This window comes from Penicillium chermesinum, assembly GCF_028974085.1.
Source record: "Penicillium chermesinum strain IBT 19713 chromosome Unknown utg000009l:1.0-952002.0:1.0-954369.0, whole genome shotgun sequence".
Taxonomy (NCBI): domain Eukaryota; kingdom Fungi; phylum Ascomycota; class Eurotiomycetes; order Eurotiales; family Aspergillaceae; genus Penicillium; species Penicillium chermesinum.
This window is the reverse complement of record NW_026695319.1, coordinates 245904-262164: the sequence shown is the minus strand read 5'-3', so window position 1 is coordinate 262164 and position 16261 is coordinate 245904. Positions and strand designations below refer to the sequence as shown.

The window sequence follows — 16261 nt, the reverse complement described above, 5'->3', positions numbered from 1 at the left end:
CTGGGATGCTACCCTACGACCGTTGGATCTGTCTCCCCAGGACGGAACTTACCAGCCCGTCAGCGGGGGCAGATGAATTGTCCAGCAGATCTCGGCTCATCTGACACACAAGAAGGGAGTGTTAATGCCATGTGTCTCTTCCCTTCCTGCACATCGCTCCCTTTTCGTGATAGTTCAGATTAACTCTGAAACGACCCAAAACAAAGATCTTCCCCCCCCTTTCGCGGGACGTAATATTTGGACATCAAGCTTGAGTTGTACATTGTGGACCAGCATCGACACCCGAGAGCATTGAAAAAGCCAAGGTCTTATCCCAGCGGCCAGTAGCCCCCGAGCGCCTAAGGTGCCAGTATACAGTGAACGAGACATTCACCGTCCTGAGATTCAAAGTCCTGGACATGAACCTAGATCGGAGTTATAGGAATGCGATACGGAGTACATTTGACTCTATACATCCCAGTGAATGATCCGAGCTTGGCCTAGTACGTTCTGTCCGTCACCCGGCATCCACGTGTTTTTTAGTGCGGGCCCCTGCTTAGGGTGGTCGAAGCGTCCACCTCTCGTGTTCCTTGAGGAAGCCTTTCCCTGAACCCGCCCAACCCGACTCGGCCTAGCGTCCTGTAGCTCGCATGTACCTAGAGAATAGTAGGAGGGATGAAGCTGGTTAATGCCGAAACCTTTCTTTCCCTTCTCTCTTCCCTGCATTTGAGGAAACGGGCCGCGCGCAAACCTAGTCCGCTTGTACGCATGGGAAGGTATCGGACCTTCGCAGTGAAGAGATAATAATAGAGCAGCGGCTTCGATTCTCGACCTTTTCCAAATCTTATCAAGGAATTCAAACTTGCCCACGATCCAAGACGTATCTGGTAAGAAGAGAAAGCTCCGTCCAAGTGTACGACGGTGCATTATCTCAACCCCCCCCCCCTTATCCTCCTATCTGATGGGGGGGGAAGATTGAAATCCCATTGCAGAAGCTCACAAAACGTGGGCGTCTGGGACGAGCTACTTACCTGCCACATAGGGTGATTCCTAGCGAACCTTGCCATCCCGCTCCAGGATAAGCTGTGTGGCGTGGCTAAGGGGGCTTCCTGGCGTCCTGGCGTCCTGCCGGGTTGAATTTTCTCCGAGGAATAGCCTAGCAGCTCCAAAGGAATCAAATCATGTAATTCATCCAACCTCACATCCTCCTCCACGGGTTCCTGATAACAGATGTTGTCAGGGGGAATGCCTCCGCAGTAAAACCGATGTTTTTCCCCTCCAGCACCCCGTAAACACAACCAATCCTAGCCCCCCCCCCTCGGCGAAAACCCTTGCTGAAATTCTCTCCCGTCCAGGCCTCCCATTCGTCCACTCGCTTATTCTTCAGCCTGTGATTCGTGCGACGATCTCTTCCCTCGTTGGTGTTTGGCTCCACTGCATGTGGCACGCTTTCCGTGACGACTTTGTGTAGATCGATGCCAAGCCGCTTCCCTGAGGGCCGTTGTCCAAGCCCCGAGCGGAGATGGCGGAGAAATGTGAAGAGTCCGAGATGAAGCTGGGAAACGTCTGAAGCTCTCTCTCTCTCTGTGTGTGTCCAAGCCCGTCTCATTCTACGGTCATCACCAGCCCTTTTTTTTTGTTTTTTTGTTGTGGATATTTTTTTTTCCCCTTCAGCATTACGTCGTTTAATTTCCTTCCTGCCATTTTCCTCTCTGAGAGAGGCTTGCGAATTTGTTTTAAAGTTTTTGCCTTTCCCCACGTTGGCTGGACCGAGCGGATTCCTCGCAGATTCTTCCTGTTTTCAGAAACGCATGTCAGACGGGATCATTCAGGCACCGGGCCTTGGGAGCAGACACTGCTTTACACAAGGCAGGGCAAAAGTGCAAAACAAAAATAAGAAAAAAGAAGAAAAGAAAAGGCGTCCCTCATTCCAAAGCCATATCTGAAAGCTAGCAGTGACAGCCCAAACCTTCACTCACATGAGGAGCCCTGGACGTGGGGTCTGAGAAGTGGAGGCTTGTAATTACACTAGTTTTTCTAGGCCCTGCTCTCCATGCGGCTGAAGGAGGGGAGAAGAATGGTCCGGCTCCGGCTCCGGCTCCGGGTGAGGTGGTTTGGTCATCTCTTCGGCTCGCTGTCGGCTGTGGATACTACGAGATAGCTCCAAAAGTTACGACTAGACAAAACACAAAACGATGTTACATATCTGCCCACCTTTTTTGTTACAGAGGAGGTCCGTCCCTCTTTGCCCGGCTCTTGCGCGGATTCCCGGCCCTTCCGCACCTGTCAAGGAAGCCCTCGGAGATAACCGGACTCCAAGCTGCCACGAGGCAGATCAGCCGATCCGATTCTAATCCTGTTAGATCGGACAAGGCAGGTTCGTTTCCTCAGGCCTTCCGGCTCGAGCGAATCAGGGCGCCTGGTTGGATTTCCCAGTTCGGAGAAGGTTGAAAGTGAACCATGGAGTCGAGCAGCGCACACCCAACTGAAATAGCCTTACGGTGTGATTGGATCTTGCAGCGAACTGCGGCAATCTGCGGCGTTATTCGGGGAGGAAAAGAAAAGCCAAAAGCCAAGAAAGAATAAAAATAAAAATAAAAAGTAAAAAAAGTTGTTGGGTCGGTTCTAATCCAAGCTCCTTCACTCCTGTACTCCTCCTAACCAGAGGACGCCCTGGAACCCGCTTGTGGCATGTTCGCATTGTCTGGGCAAGAAGTGTTCATTTACTCGTTCCGGTAATGGGGGGAGAGGGCGAATCTCATAACAGAACACGGGGAATTATGATCATTTGTGGTCCGTCCCTCGGTGGGGCGCGCTAGCCTTGATAGCCGACATTGGTGGTTTTGTGGTCTTTTTTAGGGCATTTTCTTTTTTTAGGCCCGTCTCGATTGGGTATGTCGATGTCCATGTAGGGTTGAAGCCACTATGCTCTTTTGCGCAGTTGACTGTGCCAAATCTTGAACAGGGGTATGCTTTAGTGCGCTTGCATGACGGCCGCTCGAGTCAGTTTATGTTGCATTGCGTATCTCGTCTTGGGGTTTCTGCTACTGTAGAGTTTCTGTGCAGGGAAGACCAAAGGAGGGGGACGGAGGGAAAAAGGGGCGTCATCGTTTTATGACATCAATTTATGCGACCTTATGAAGTTGTTTCTGGACGCCCTGACAAGTTACAGATCCCTAGTACACAGCGCTTGTGCGAATTTATGGATATTGAAAAAAAAAACAAAAACAAAAACAAAAACAAAAAAAAAAAAAGCCAAAAGCGAAAAAAGAAAAAAAAAATTTGACGCGACTTCCAGAGATCTCGAACCAACATCCAACAACTCGCACGCATAAGTGCCAAATGTGGACAGAAGTCCGCCACTTGGGGGGAGGAGAGTTGTCTGGTACCGAGTCGTAGACGGCGGCTATCTAGTTTATTGTGCAGGGGTGTTGATTTGCGATGGCGCGCTGCGCGAGTCGCTAGTCGATCGCAGCCAAGGCAAAAAAAAAAAGAAGATCCATGCCCCTCCTGCGCCATCCACCCATGCAAGGTGGGCAAATTGGGAATTTGGAATAAATCCCTGAATCTCACCACAAACCCTGCTTTCCCCTGCACAGCGATACTGTACGGAGTACACAAAGAGCACCAGGGCGGGGCAGCGTGGACTCCAGACAACGAAGACCCCTGTCGAGTTTCTCCGATTCGCAAGGTATCCATAAACAAGGTAAGACAATGCACCAGCACTGTCGATCCCATGGGCAATCCCTCCCGCGCCATCGAGAGCGTCAGGCTCGATTTCCGTGATTGGCGGAGGGCCCGTAAATTATTGCCTGGCTATGATGGCTGCTCTCCGGTGTCCACGTTTTCCCACCCTGAGCTTGGGCCGTGGTTGGCCGTTGGATCTTCCCGTAGCGGGATAGTGTATGCATGACATGACTCGTGCACGGTGTGAATGTGACAGGCGCAGTAAGTAAGGGGGGGGGCCTGCGCTTTTTTTGGGGGGCTTTCCTAGTTACGGTTTGTCCCCACATGTGCAGATGGGGCTTCCTTGGATGGCACAGTCAACTATGCAGCGAACTTGCACCGAGAGGGAAGTCGCGGAGTGCCCCATCTGATCTCCGGAACCGTTTCGGTCTCTCCGGGCGGGTATTGGGCTTCACGTGATGGCCTGAGGCTGCGGCTTAAGCGACTAACGCCCTTGTGTAGTCCTTGTGATTGGATTCAGGGCTTCGGGTGGGCCCCGAGCTGTGGACGCTCCGGCCCCCCTCCCCACTTGGGGACAAAGAGGACATGGATCGAGAGGTTGCAGGGACAGGTTCTGGGCACAGTTGACCTGGATCTGCACGGAGGAGAGGCGGGAGGTTTCCACGACCTGTTCGAGTCTCTCTTTTCCCCTTAAGGTTTTCCTTTTGGGGCAGCCCTGGAGGCTTGCAGGGGCCATGGACAACCAAACAAAAGCGAACAAAGAGACTGGGTGCCTTCCAAATCACGGAAAATCATCGGGGGGGGGGGGGGGGCTTGAAATCTACTGAGGCTGGTGGCTGGATTGGGTCTGGGACAAGTTGGGCTATTTTGATCCAGACTGAGGTCTGTCATTTTGCATATACAAGGGTGGCGCGCGGTTATTGCAGAAAGCAGAAAGCATGGGCCACGTAACCAATGACGGCCTACTGAAGCTGTGCACAGGATCGGGCCCCGGGATCGAAATGGGGTGGAGTTTCTCGTTAAGCGTATTACGGTTGTTGCGCTTGAGATGGCCATTCCCCCTGCTCTCTCCAATCCCCGGCCTGAAGAAAGGGCACTCAGGAATCACGGCGGTCAGACCGGCGGTTCTACGCAATACTGATGGGGGGAGGGTCAAACCGTTTTTTGACATCATATCATGAGGAGGTGTCCCCATTTAGGCGGCAAGTCGGATGATCTGGAAGTGGAGATACAATTCACGAGCCTCGACTCTTCAGTTGCATGGAGAAAGTGGGGAGGCAAATCTCAACTCGCAATGGGGACAGCTGCAAAGTCCACTTTTTTACCTTCCCATTCGCAGGAGCCTACCAAGAGAAACCTACAACAAACCCTGCTGTGGCAGATGAAGAAAGAGAGAGGGGGACGCGCGATTATGCGCATCATTCCCTTCCCAGGGACCATGGTTCGCGTAGTGGTCCCCCTCGGACAATTAACGAGCCCTTTTGTAGCTCCTCCCGGAAACAGCGCTCCGACTTCGCCCTTCGAGAAGGATTCTTGATTCTTCATGGCTTCATAATAAATTACACCGTGGTTATAAAACGGTCAAAAGGCATGTGCTGGCAGGGCTCCACCCTCCTCTACAGTCCCCAATTTGACCTCGCATTAGCGCGTCGCTGTCATTTGCTACACGGACCCAGGGCTGCGGCGTTGGTTACGGGTGACTTCGGTGCGTCCAATAGAAGGCTAGCCTTTGTGTTGGTTTTCTGATTTCTGTTTTTTTCTGTTTTTTTTTCCCTTTTTCTTTTTCTTCCTTTTTCGCTGACTCTTTGTCCCTTCCTGTTATCTTCTGGGTATTGTTGGCATCATGTCTTAGCCAACATGCGTCGGAGCAGAACCGAAACTCTACGGCTCGAAGGACGCCTTAATTCCCCACTTTATCCGTAGTTCATCTTTAGCTTCGACGCTCGTCCCTGGATGCGCTGCTCACACGGAGTAAGAAAATAATAACAGTGCCTATAAACCATCCAGTTAATCGACTTGGCATGAAGACGGGAACTTTATGCAACAAAAGGTCTTCTGGGTGGCCTTGCGCAAGTCATGGCCGGTTGGGCTAAATATGGCAGTTACGATTCTGCCAATCATGTATAAGGTTGGCTTGGGCCTCGCCCGAGGCTTTCCCCTTTCCCATCCCAAGCTCCCAACGGCGGCTGGTCCTTTGTTCTGAAGATTCGCCATCCCTGTAGTTCGGAGTCTTCCTGGTACTGTAATCCGAGTTCTCCGCCTCCGGTTTAACAGATCGTTCATTCACGATACCTGGAGGTCTCCACCTAGTGCCCTGGTGCCCGAGGTCTCGAAAGACTAAAGTTCAAGGTCCTGTAATTTAATTTGGCAGTGGGCTCCCCCGCGTGTGTTCGGAGGACCCCCATTGCACTTGTAAGAAATGAGAGAGGAACCCCCCCCAAAAAAGCGCCGAATATTCCCAATACGGAACTTGTACTTTTCCCCCCCCTTCCCATCGCCTGTGCAAGAGATTGTGTCATCGAGCAGCTTGCAGCCCTGGCAAACTGGCTCTTTTCCAACCGAGTCCCGTAGTGCAGGTGATCAATCAGGTATTAGAACCTCGCCCGATCCATACTGCGTGGATGCCGAAAAGTGGAGGAAGAGCAAGGCCGTAGATCGCCACTCTTCACGGGAAACAGTGGCAGGTCAACAGTAAAGCTTCGAAAGCCATGACTTCTGGGGGTGGAGCCGTGGCTAGCTGTATCTGCGGTACACCATACGGTCTACAGGGGGCCAAAAGAGCAGACCCAGGAAAGCGGTCTCCTGCACCCAACAGCACAGTTAGCCTGGTCCTATTTTTTCCAATTTCGGTTTTTTCTTTTTTCCCTTTTTTTTTTTTCCAAAAAAAAAAAAAGAAAAGGAAAAAAACATTTGAGGAGTTATCCCCGATTTTTCGTGATCTTCTATTCTCTGAATTTCCGAGTTTCTGATATTACCCTTTTCTCTATTTTCCATGATATTGTTTTTTTCTTTTTTCCTTTTTTATTTTGTTCTTTTTTTTCTTGCCCTTCCCCTCGATTCTATGCTCTTAAGCCCGTGTGGTCCAGGTGATCGGCCTTGACGGGTACTCTTACGATCTATAAACTAAGACTATCCTCTCGTCATTTTCTTCCTTTCAAGATCTTATTTTTCAACCCCCCTCACTCTTCCATACTCATTCCTCTTTGCGCTCTTAGCATTTCATACTTTGACAATATTATATTTCAAAAGACGCTTTGGGATTTCACCTTCAGATCATTCGGGACGCGGACACCTAGGGTTTTCGAGTCCACTACCTTGCAGAGCCCATCCGTCCAAAAGGAACAAGAAGGAAAGAAAAGGAGGGGAAAAAAAAAAAGGAACAACAAGCTCAATTCCATAAAAGAAAAACACCTTGATACCTGCCGCCAACAACAAACCGCACCCCAAAATGGATGCGCGCTCAGAATACTCTCAACCAGCAAAGCGCCAAAGTCGCATGAAAATCGACTCGCTGCTGAACCCTCCATCCGAAGAAACGGATTATGACCACTATTCCAAACCCTCCTATCACTCCACCTACTCCAGCCCCGACAAATACTGGCAATACCGCTATAATCCCGAGGACTACCACGATGTCAGCCCCGCCGCTTCAACGGCGACCACCCACGTCAGCAGCGCCAGTAGCTCCAACTCCGCGCCCATCAACCCCAACCAGCAACATCACATGTTCCTCTCCTACAGACCCTCAGGCCCGGGCTCGGGCTCCGCCCGCTCCTCGCCAGACCCTTACCACCCGCGCGAGCGCTACGATTCCGTCTCCAGCAGCTCGAGCACGAATGGTACGGAGCGCCGCCGCCCGCCGCGGCCCAAGTACGAGGAAGAGGAGATGTATTTCATCTGGTACCACCGCGTCGACCTCTGCCAGGAGTGGAAGGAGGTGCGCGAGAGCTTCAATCGGCAGTTTCCTAGTCGGCAGCGCCGCGGCTTCCAGGGCATCCAGTGCAAGTTCTACCGCTTTATTAAGGAGAAGAGGTGTCCCACGCTGCGAGAGCAGAGGCGCATGCGGGATGGCGAATTTCTGCGAGAGGGCACCTCCCTGACGGATGCGAATGGTGCGCCGAGATTTGGGGTCGTTGAGTGGGCGAATGTTTGGTATCCGTGGATGAGGGAGGATCGGGAGACGGCCATGCAGCGAACGTCATGATTTCCTTATGAGTGGTATGGGGAGGTGTGATTTTATCTTCTCGTTTTCTGATTGTTTTACTCGATGATGATTTGGGAGGTTGGTTTCTACCGTCGGCTTTTCTCCAAAGATACCTTGTTTTCTTTTCGTTTTCTTTGCCTTTTTTCTTTTACGTTCCTTCTTTTCTGCTTGTTCTTAGCGTGGGCACTCTGTGTGGCTGTCGGATTCTGTACATGGCGTTTTGGGAGGAACTTTCAATCCAATGAGCTTGTTCATTGGTTTCAGAGCTTATTGGGGGTTTTGGAATGTCTTATTTTAGGTATATGACTCTACCGTCGGCAACCAAATGTCGCACACTGCCACTTTACGTGATGCAATTGCCTTTCGAGCTTGTAAGCCCATTTCTTTCTATATGCGACATCCATGGCTGGAGAAAGTCCTTGCCAATCCCCGGGTTTTCCTCAGGCTTCAGGTTTCTTTTCTCCACCATCGCAAGCCTCTCGCAAAGCCCTAGATAATTCAAACGAAACGCCCGAAACGGTTCCATGCGTCAGAACCTCGTAATGCCTGGGGAAGGATTGCAGTGGATCGCCTAGCTCAACTCCGGTACACAATCACAAGGGACTTCAAAAATCATGATCGGCCGTCGGTAAATTCGGTAATACAGACATTGCCCATGCCAAGCCGCAAACAACTGAGAAGTGGGACCTCGATCTGCATCTTCACGCAAGGGAAACACCGTCACCCCTTTGCTCAGGTTCATGCAGGCACGGGGAGAGCGTTGTCCGTGATGGATCGGGGATAACGGGGACTAGCATTCCCGGCCGCGACCGGTACCATTGGCGTTATTAGGATACTCCTACATCCATGGTTCTTTCCCGTTATGCCTCATAGTGGACTTTCTATCATAAAAGATATGAAAGCTTTCACAAGCAATACACCAGCGATACACCAGCGATACGTAACTCTCCAAGCTACCTGGTCTCCAGGGTTTCTCACAATTGCATAGCCCTCGTACGTGACCTGGAACCCTCCGTTCTTCCGGGGGTCAACTAGCGCAAGGTTCAGGCTAGAACAACTTTTTTTTTTTAACCTCGACGGTGGGTACTAGCGATCCTTCGCGGAACTCGACTCGATGTCCCCGGTTAATCCTGACCCCAAGATGGTAACCATGATTCAGGAAGAATGATTTCTTCAATATATTGGTTTCTCCCATGTGGGGACGAAACCACCTGAACCGACTCGTGGGCAATCCTTCTCAGACTAGTTATGTCACTAATTCCGCTCCAGGTTCTCCACTGAAACGATCCGGCAAATCAAAAGCGGATCGTCGCTCCGAAAGTGCGGAAAGGATTTGTCGATACATATGGCCATGTGGTTTGACTCCACTGTTGCTTCACCTCAAGCCCGCAAAACGCCGCAGCGAACCACGAATCGCATTAGAGTTCGCAATGGGAGCAGCTCCCCGAGATGGAGGCTCTACTTCTTGGCACTTTGAGCTGCCTGATCTGGTCTAGCTTCACGTTGCGACCGGAGTACAGAGCAATCGTAGCATCAACGGGGCTGTCTGCAGGAGCAGTAGTTTCAATCTGGCTTTCTAGGCGTGAAGGTGGCACGGAGAAATTCATCTTATGGCTCCACCAGATAACGGTTCCATTGGATTCAAATCACCTCGACTCGATAGCCGAAAGCAGTTAAACTAGGCCTCCAAGCCATAGGCGCAAACCCCCCCCCGGCGCCCCAGTCTGCTGATTCCAAATGATCTCTATTCTACCAGCAGGGCAAAACCTCCCCCACGGCTCCAATTGCTCTGTTCCAGAATGAGTTCCCACCTTGGTTGCCCGCCTAAAAGCATAACCCTGCTGGTCTCGCGGTCTCACAATCTCACGAGAGTAACCCAATCTCCACCTTCCCCCACCAGTCCCAGTGGGGGTAGCCTTCGGTATATACAAACCGAGAAACCTATCTCCAGGCGATCCCACCTCCCTGTTAGCATATTAGCAGAATGCCCCGGCTAGGGATAGCACGGGAGGCCTATTATGCGAGGGACGAATAGGCAAGAGCGCCGCGAGCCTCCAAATCTATTTTAGCGTCTGGGCCAAGCCAAAGTAAGACCTAAGCTGCAGGCCTGCAGCAAAGCCTGCAGCCCAGGGCGTGGCGAGTCGTGAAGCCAAGAACTCGCTGGCCCTAGCTTTTTCCAAGTTCGTGCTCCATCCTGGCCCCCAAGTATACACTGCAACCCCCATAGTTAATTTAGTGGGGAACCTCTTCGGAATCTTCCGCGTTTCTTAACTGTAGGGCTTTGCTGACGCATGGGCCGGTTGGCATTTGGAAGATTAAAATAGCGTCACATTGGGCCGCCCGTGCCAAGGGTGGGGGAAAGGAGAGAAAGGTGTTGTCACGTTGCTATTCCCGCATGCGACGGTAGCCTCTCGCGGGTATTCCTGGTAAATCTGCGATACGGGGGCTTGTAGCGGCATGGGCGCCGAGAAGAAAGGCCGAAGATAATGCGGTTTTGCTGGGCCACTTGTCCAGCCATGGGGACAGGGCAGACAGGGCAAAAAAAAGAACTGGGAAAAAAAAAAAAGGGAACTTCTCGGTTTGAACAGGCAGGTCGGGTTGGAACACCTTGCGAACCACCGAGCCAAGATCTTTGTGGCATCAGCACTAAAGGGGGCAATCTGCAGGCCGATTGATTTGGTCTGATTTGCTCGGCCGGGTTGGTTCCGTGAATCTAATCGTTGCGGATCCTTCATGGGCTTCTAGAACTTCGCGGCCTGGTGGGGCGTCTTTCGGCTATGGTGGTAGGTGGCGCGCTATTGTTATTATTCCCGGGTTCTATACGTGGGTTTCGGTCTTTTTCTTTGGCACTTGATTGCATTGTTCAGGCGGGCAGTGGCTCGTGCCTCTAGCTCATGCGTTGGCTTGCGACAGGGCTTGCGAGGAGATCGTGGGGGCTTGACTCCGAAGTTGATGGCGCAATGTGCATACTCACGTTTTCATTACGAGATAGAGAGAGGCAGAGTGCGGTGAGTTATGTTTCAGCATCCGTTCCATTTATTATTAGGGGCATCTCAAACTAAAAGGCTCTCACGTGAGAGGTCCTGCAGAAAGGCCCATTCGACCCTGAAGACCTTGAAACAAACAAAAAATCCCACTTTTCGGAATAGCGGAATAGCAGAAGGTGGCAGCAGCCTCAAAATATCAGACTCCCCACATCCAGAAAGCAAGAACAAAGGTATCAGAAAGAACCAGTAGCCTCAGATATTGAATCCCACAGATTGAGAGGGGGCAACAACAAAAAAGTTAAGAAATAATTGAACGTAACCGGGAACGGATGCCACTCCTAATGGGCTGAGGCGTCTCTTCAAACATAAATCTCGAACCCGTTGTCGGCGGCATCGGCGTCGGCCTCCGGCTCAGCTGCATTCCCAGCTGCACCTCCAGCCGCCATATCAGAGTCAGCCTCCGCCTGAGCTTCAACAACAGTGGCTTTCGCCATGGGAGACGATACCATACCGTCGCCGTGGAACCAGTCGGCCGTGCACCTATGTGCAAAAATGAAGTCAGTCCTTATCCTGTGCAACGCGTTGCCGGTGAACGGGGGAACCTTACGGGTCCGGCATGAAGTTGGGCGAGCAAGGGCAAGTGTTCCACCTCGGGCTCAATGATCAGCTTCCGCATCATGTCGTAACCGTCGGTGATTCCGCAGAAGAAGAACCAAGCGCGAGCTTCCTTGGCCTGGAACCAGTAAGTAACAGTGCTCAATCGATGGCAGGGCCCGGGGAGTACATACCGCAGTGGGCTCGAGACGATACTCGAGGCGCTCAAGATTGAGCTCCTTGGCGCTGTCATAGAGTTCCGTCACAGTCATATGGGGAGGCACAATGGCATGAACGACACGAGTAGTGCCCGAGTCGACGCAGCTCAGAATGTGAGACGTCAGCTTGGGGGAAACACCCTGCTCAACGGTGATTAAATGTCCATCCACACGAATGCCGCGGGAAACCTTGTCGTAGTAGTTCTGGGCAGACGCGGCAGTGAGGAAGTCGACGTTAGCCTCACGACCATTCATGGTGACGCGGTCGATCTGGCCTCCGAACACGAGGCAAAAGACATCAGTCAGTTTCGCATTTTCGGGAAGGTTCTTGAGCACCACGCGGCGCTTCTCTCCCGCGGCATTAATCTTCTTGTTGATTTCCATCATCTTCAGACTATCGAGGAACTCCTTCGGCGTGCGAATTCCCTTAACGATCTCGGCCTTCTGCGCAGTTGGCACCGAGTGAGAGGCGGGCGTGAAAGCAGGTGCCTCCGGATTGATGCCAGAAGGAGACTGACGAGGACTGTTCTCCTCAACTGAGTAGGAAACGGTACTGTAAATAGTCTCCTGAGTCTGGCCCGCAGAGGTGTCCCCAGCTGGATGCGTGGCGATCTTCTTGATGGAGCTCAAACGGGTGACGATGTCTCCCTCGGTGGAGATGAACTGCCCATCAGTGGCTTCTATTAGCAACTTCTCCAAGCAGTCACATTCACGATGAATAAGCAGGACAAGAATAATAGCTCGTTATGAGCAGACAGAAACAGTAGATAAGATGAGGAAAGGAGATCACGGGAGGAATGAGAAGCAAAAATTGAAGATGCTGCCTTGGTAACCTACAATGAACTTGGTCCAGATTGTAGAGGTGCGACTCTTATCAGCGAGATGAGACTTGATGAATTCGTCAGATAAAGAACCAGAGAGTAAGGCTATAGACACGAAATAGGGGATGACCCATGGGGTGCAAGCCATGGCGCGAAAAGGGACTCACCGTCTCGTCAATGTTTGCCATCGTCGTCTGCAATTCGAGGCGAGATGCGGCATGTCCCGCGTGCAGTTCTGTGGAGGCGTGCTTGCTGCTTTGCAAAGTCCAAGTTGGACCAGTCGATATCCAGTCGCCGATAACCTAGTAGCAAGCTCGTTGAGTATCTTGTAACTTCTTCAGTTTCTCAGGGTCAATAGGGACTAAAGCCCCGGCGTTACGCACAGTAGCCATGTTGAGATTGTTTAGTATGCACCTGTGGCGTGTACGATCAAGACAACAAAAGAAATTCGTCAGAAGACACGAAGCAAACGCTGAGTTAGAAAAGCAGCGAAGGAGAGAGGGAGATGGAGGGTTGAGAAAGGGAAAAGGTGGTAGGGAGCTGGAGAGCTGAGAACAGCAAACAAACAGAACAGACCAGGGATGTCGTCGCGTGGGTTTAACGCGTCAGTCTGCCAGCCCCAGGCGGCCAATGGGAGTGTTCTCTAGGCTATTATTCACTACTTTCTGTCTACTATTCCCCGTCATTCACTACCACCAGGATCCAATATCCCCCAGCTGTATGAGAGCCAGTCCATCTTTAGTGGAGAGAGACGTCTATACCGAATGAGGAGGCCTTGGATGTGCTAGACTGCCCGCATCATACTAGTAGTTAGATTTACACGGCCTAAATATCTGAATGTTATTTGTATCGATATTGATGCTGTCCCGTATTTGCTCATAAGCCATGAGCTTCTAATAACCCGGATAACCAGGACATGCTGGACCATGTATCTAAATATTATTTTGTCTACTGGTAGAGGGAACTCTTCATTTACTATCAATTGAAATCAATCTAAGTTGATGTTTCTATACCATAGATTGGGAGCGTTCGGAGACAAGGTATACTGGTATTGGTCCATCTCACGTGTAACTCTTTACCTTACATGCATGCTTATAGCTTTGATTCATTCTTACTATGGCCGCCCCTGACCTTGAGAGCTACTTTGAAATGAGGATCCGGACTTGCAGCTTCCTACCATATATTAATAGTGCACATATAGTTCAATTTTCTTAACGACGTCCAGAAACTAGATCACCTTAACGGAGTTTGCACAAATTAAAGCCTAGTCAACTACGCACACACAAGTCGTAAACTGGTGCAGGGGAACATTGTCCCGCTCAAGGAATTATTTATAAGCACATGATGACACGACTCTAGCTTCCAGAGAATATCTGATCAAGGCTAAGAACAAAGACCTGGGTCCCTTCTAAGCGTGATGTGCATTTAATCAACTCAATCGAGTAATTGCCCAAACGGGGCAAATAAGCTTCGCGGGGTTGCTTATCGCAGTATCTGATGCCCGCGGGGTGAGACCGCCCATAAATACTAGTAAATAATTACTACCCTGGCATGCCCTTGCAAGTCTTCTTCAGCTGGCACTCCAAAAAGCCTGATTCCAAGCGCTATCACCTCCCAGCTGTACTCAGCGGCGCTGTCTTAAACACGCACTACACTTGAAGTTGTGCCTGCTCCGCCTTCGCTCCCCGCAATGTCGCAATTCAAACTAATCAACTCGGACGACCCAGTTCCTGGCAATGGAACTCTGCCATCGGAGTTCGTTTTGAAAACCAAGGCTGAGACAGACATCTGGGCAAAGCCGCCTTCCACGACGCCTTTCTCTGCTCCTGTGCTCTACCAGACGGTTGCCCTGGACTCCTTTAAACGCGCTCGCGTCTCGTTCAATGCAGAATGGACGCTCAACTACGATCAGGGAGGTCTTATCTTTGTTTTGCAGTATGTTGATGGATCGAAGAAGTTCATCAAGACCGGCATCGAGCACACCCATGGCAAGCCTCACCTGAGTGTTGTCGTAAAGGATCGCTGGGCGGACTGGAGCTTGCTTCCAGTGCCCTCTGGCGGCAGTGAAGCGACTCTGGAGATCAGTCGGGAGCCCGATGACAGCTTGTGGATCTATGTGGTGGAAGGCAACCACCGATCTCCAATCCGTGAGGTGACTTGGATATTTTCCGAGGAGGGTGTGCAGGAGACATGGGTTGGGGTGTACGCAGCACGACCGTCTACGGGAGGTGAGCTGGCGGTGACCTTCGGACATCTGATTATCGACCTCCAATAGCCTTGCTAGCACAATTACAACTTCGTTTCTAGCGGCCTGCTTCGTCAGACTGTATGAAACTTGCACAAAATTTTGGCGTTACTCCTGGGAAAACATCGCGATATCTAAACATAGACATTATCAGCACGGGCCAGACTTTGGCTGGAAGAGTCCGGAGATTAAGGTGGTCGTGCCAACTCAACCCTGTACCAGATCTGGCCCTCCTAGCACCTCATAGGGTCTAGAAATATGATGTGAACCTGCGCAAGGGCCGGTCCAACAGATCGATGATTCTCCTGGTTACACTATCCGTTGTGTCCCACGTGCCTGCGCCAGTGTGACGCGGTCCCGTAGCCTTCGAAGGTTCTACGGTGCGACAACTCGAATATACAGAGATGAGGAAGATTATCTAGCTGTTAACTTGATCTATATGGTGCAGACATAGCTTTCCAATGCTCTGTATTGGAATGCCAAATCCCAGTCTGCTAAGTGATCGGATGGTTTCATGAAGGCCTCCGGTCCAGCCGCTTCGCCCCTGGTCGGATCATCATCTTAACTATCGACCATATCTGATGTAATCCTATCGTTTATGCTTGGCCGCTATGTAATGATTCTGGTGACTAGTAGTTAATATTTCTGCTTTTTTGATATGTGCAAGTCCCCGACGAAGAGTCTTCGCGATTTTCTTCATGTCACATCGTCATAGTGGGCCTCAGAACGGAACGCTGCCAACCGATCAGGTAATCTGAAAACCACATCCCCCCGCCTGACATCCGATGCTCGCTCCACCTGCTCCGTACTTCTTCTCGTTGTCGCATGCCACAGTGTGTCCGAGCTACCCTGCTGTGTTGCTGTACATAGGGTCCTCGCAGGTTGCAATCCTGCACATGACTCACCTCGTCTAAGTGTCCCGGAATGGAAATGCTAAGATCAGCCTCTCAGCTCGTCCCTCTGCCACCGCGCTCCGTCAACCTGCATAAGTGCGACCGCTGATCGTGGCTGAGATTTGCTCACTGCGCTGCAACTAGTCTCCAGACCTGGTCTGCCGACTTGGCTATTTCCCCTTACAGGAAGCCTGCTCTTCCCTTCCCCGCTTGAAGACATACTAAGGCACGGATTTATCCACCGATTTGCTTCCGAGTCGCAGTTGCTTTAGCGTCACCGGCTTCGTCGACAGCCGCGCTTGCCTACATCCTTTTGCGCCGCCAGCAACCCAGTTTCTCTGATCTATTTTCGCTATTTATCCTCTGAAGACCCGACGCGCTGATTTGTCAGTGCTTCAATTTTGCTTTTTCTATATTTCCACATCGGCGATTGTCCTGACTGGCTAAGACCGCCCCCATATACAGCCCAGTTGCCGTGCTGCCCAAGCGATCGCTAGTCTAGCAGCATTACCGTGCCCTCTTATGTGATACATCAACTCGAATCTGTATTTCTCTAGGGCCTGGCGGGGCTCTATTTCGTCGATGCTTTTGCCGGTTGTTCCCTTCTTATCAATCGCTCGTGCGCCAAATTAT

At 51.2% G+C, this 16261-nt stretch overlaps 3 protein-coding genes across 3 annotated transcripts; 2 read left to right on the top strand and 1 right to left on the bottom strand.

Moving 5' to 3' along the window:
• Positions 1-7114: 7114 nt before the first annotated feature.
• Positions 7115-7870, top strand: N7468_010536 (uncharacterized protein; the record flags this gene model as incomplete). The annotated part of the gene is made up of 1 exon (XM_058479831.1): positions 7115-7870. One exon carries the CDS (start codon positions 7115-7117, stop codon positions 7868-7870), a length of 756 nt encoding a protein of 251 aa, XP_058325354.1.
• Positions 7871-11216: 3346 nt separating this feature from the next.
• Positions 11217-12882, bottom strand: N7468_010535 (uncharacterized protein; the record flags this gene model as incomplete). Its single annotated transcript, XM_058479830.1, has 5 exons — positions 11217-11397; positions 11460-11590; positions 11646-12332; positions 12658-12792; positions 12874-12882. The coding sequence occupies 5 exons, from the start codon at positions 12880-12882 to the stop codon at positions 11217-11219; spliced, it is 1143 nt and encodes a 380-aa protein (XP_058325353.1).
• A 1298-nt stretch (positions 12883-14180) lies between these two features.
• Positions 14181-14765, top strand: N7468_010534 (uncharacterized protein; the record flags this gene model as incomplete). The annotated part of the gene is made up of 1 exon (XM_058479829.1): positions 14181-14765. The coding sequence occupies one exon, from the start codon at positions 14181-14183 to the stop codon at positions 14763-14765; it is 585 nt and encodes a 194-aa protein (XP_058325352.1).
• Positions 14766-16261: the final 1496 nt, after the last annotated feature.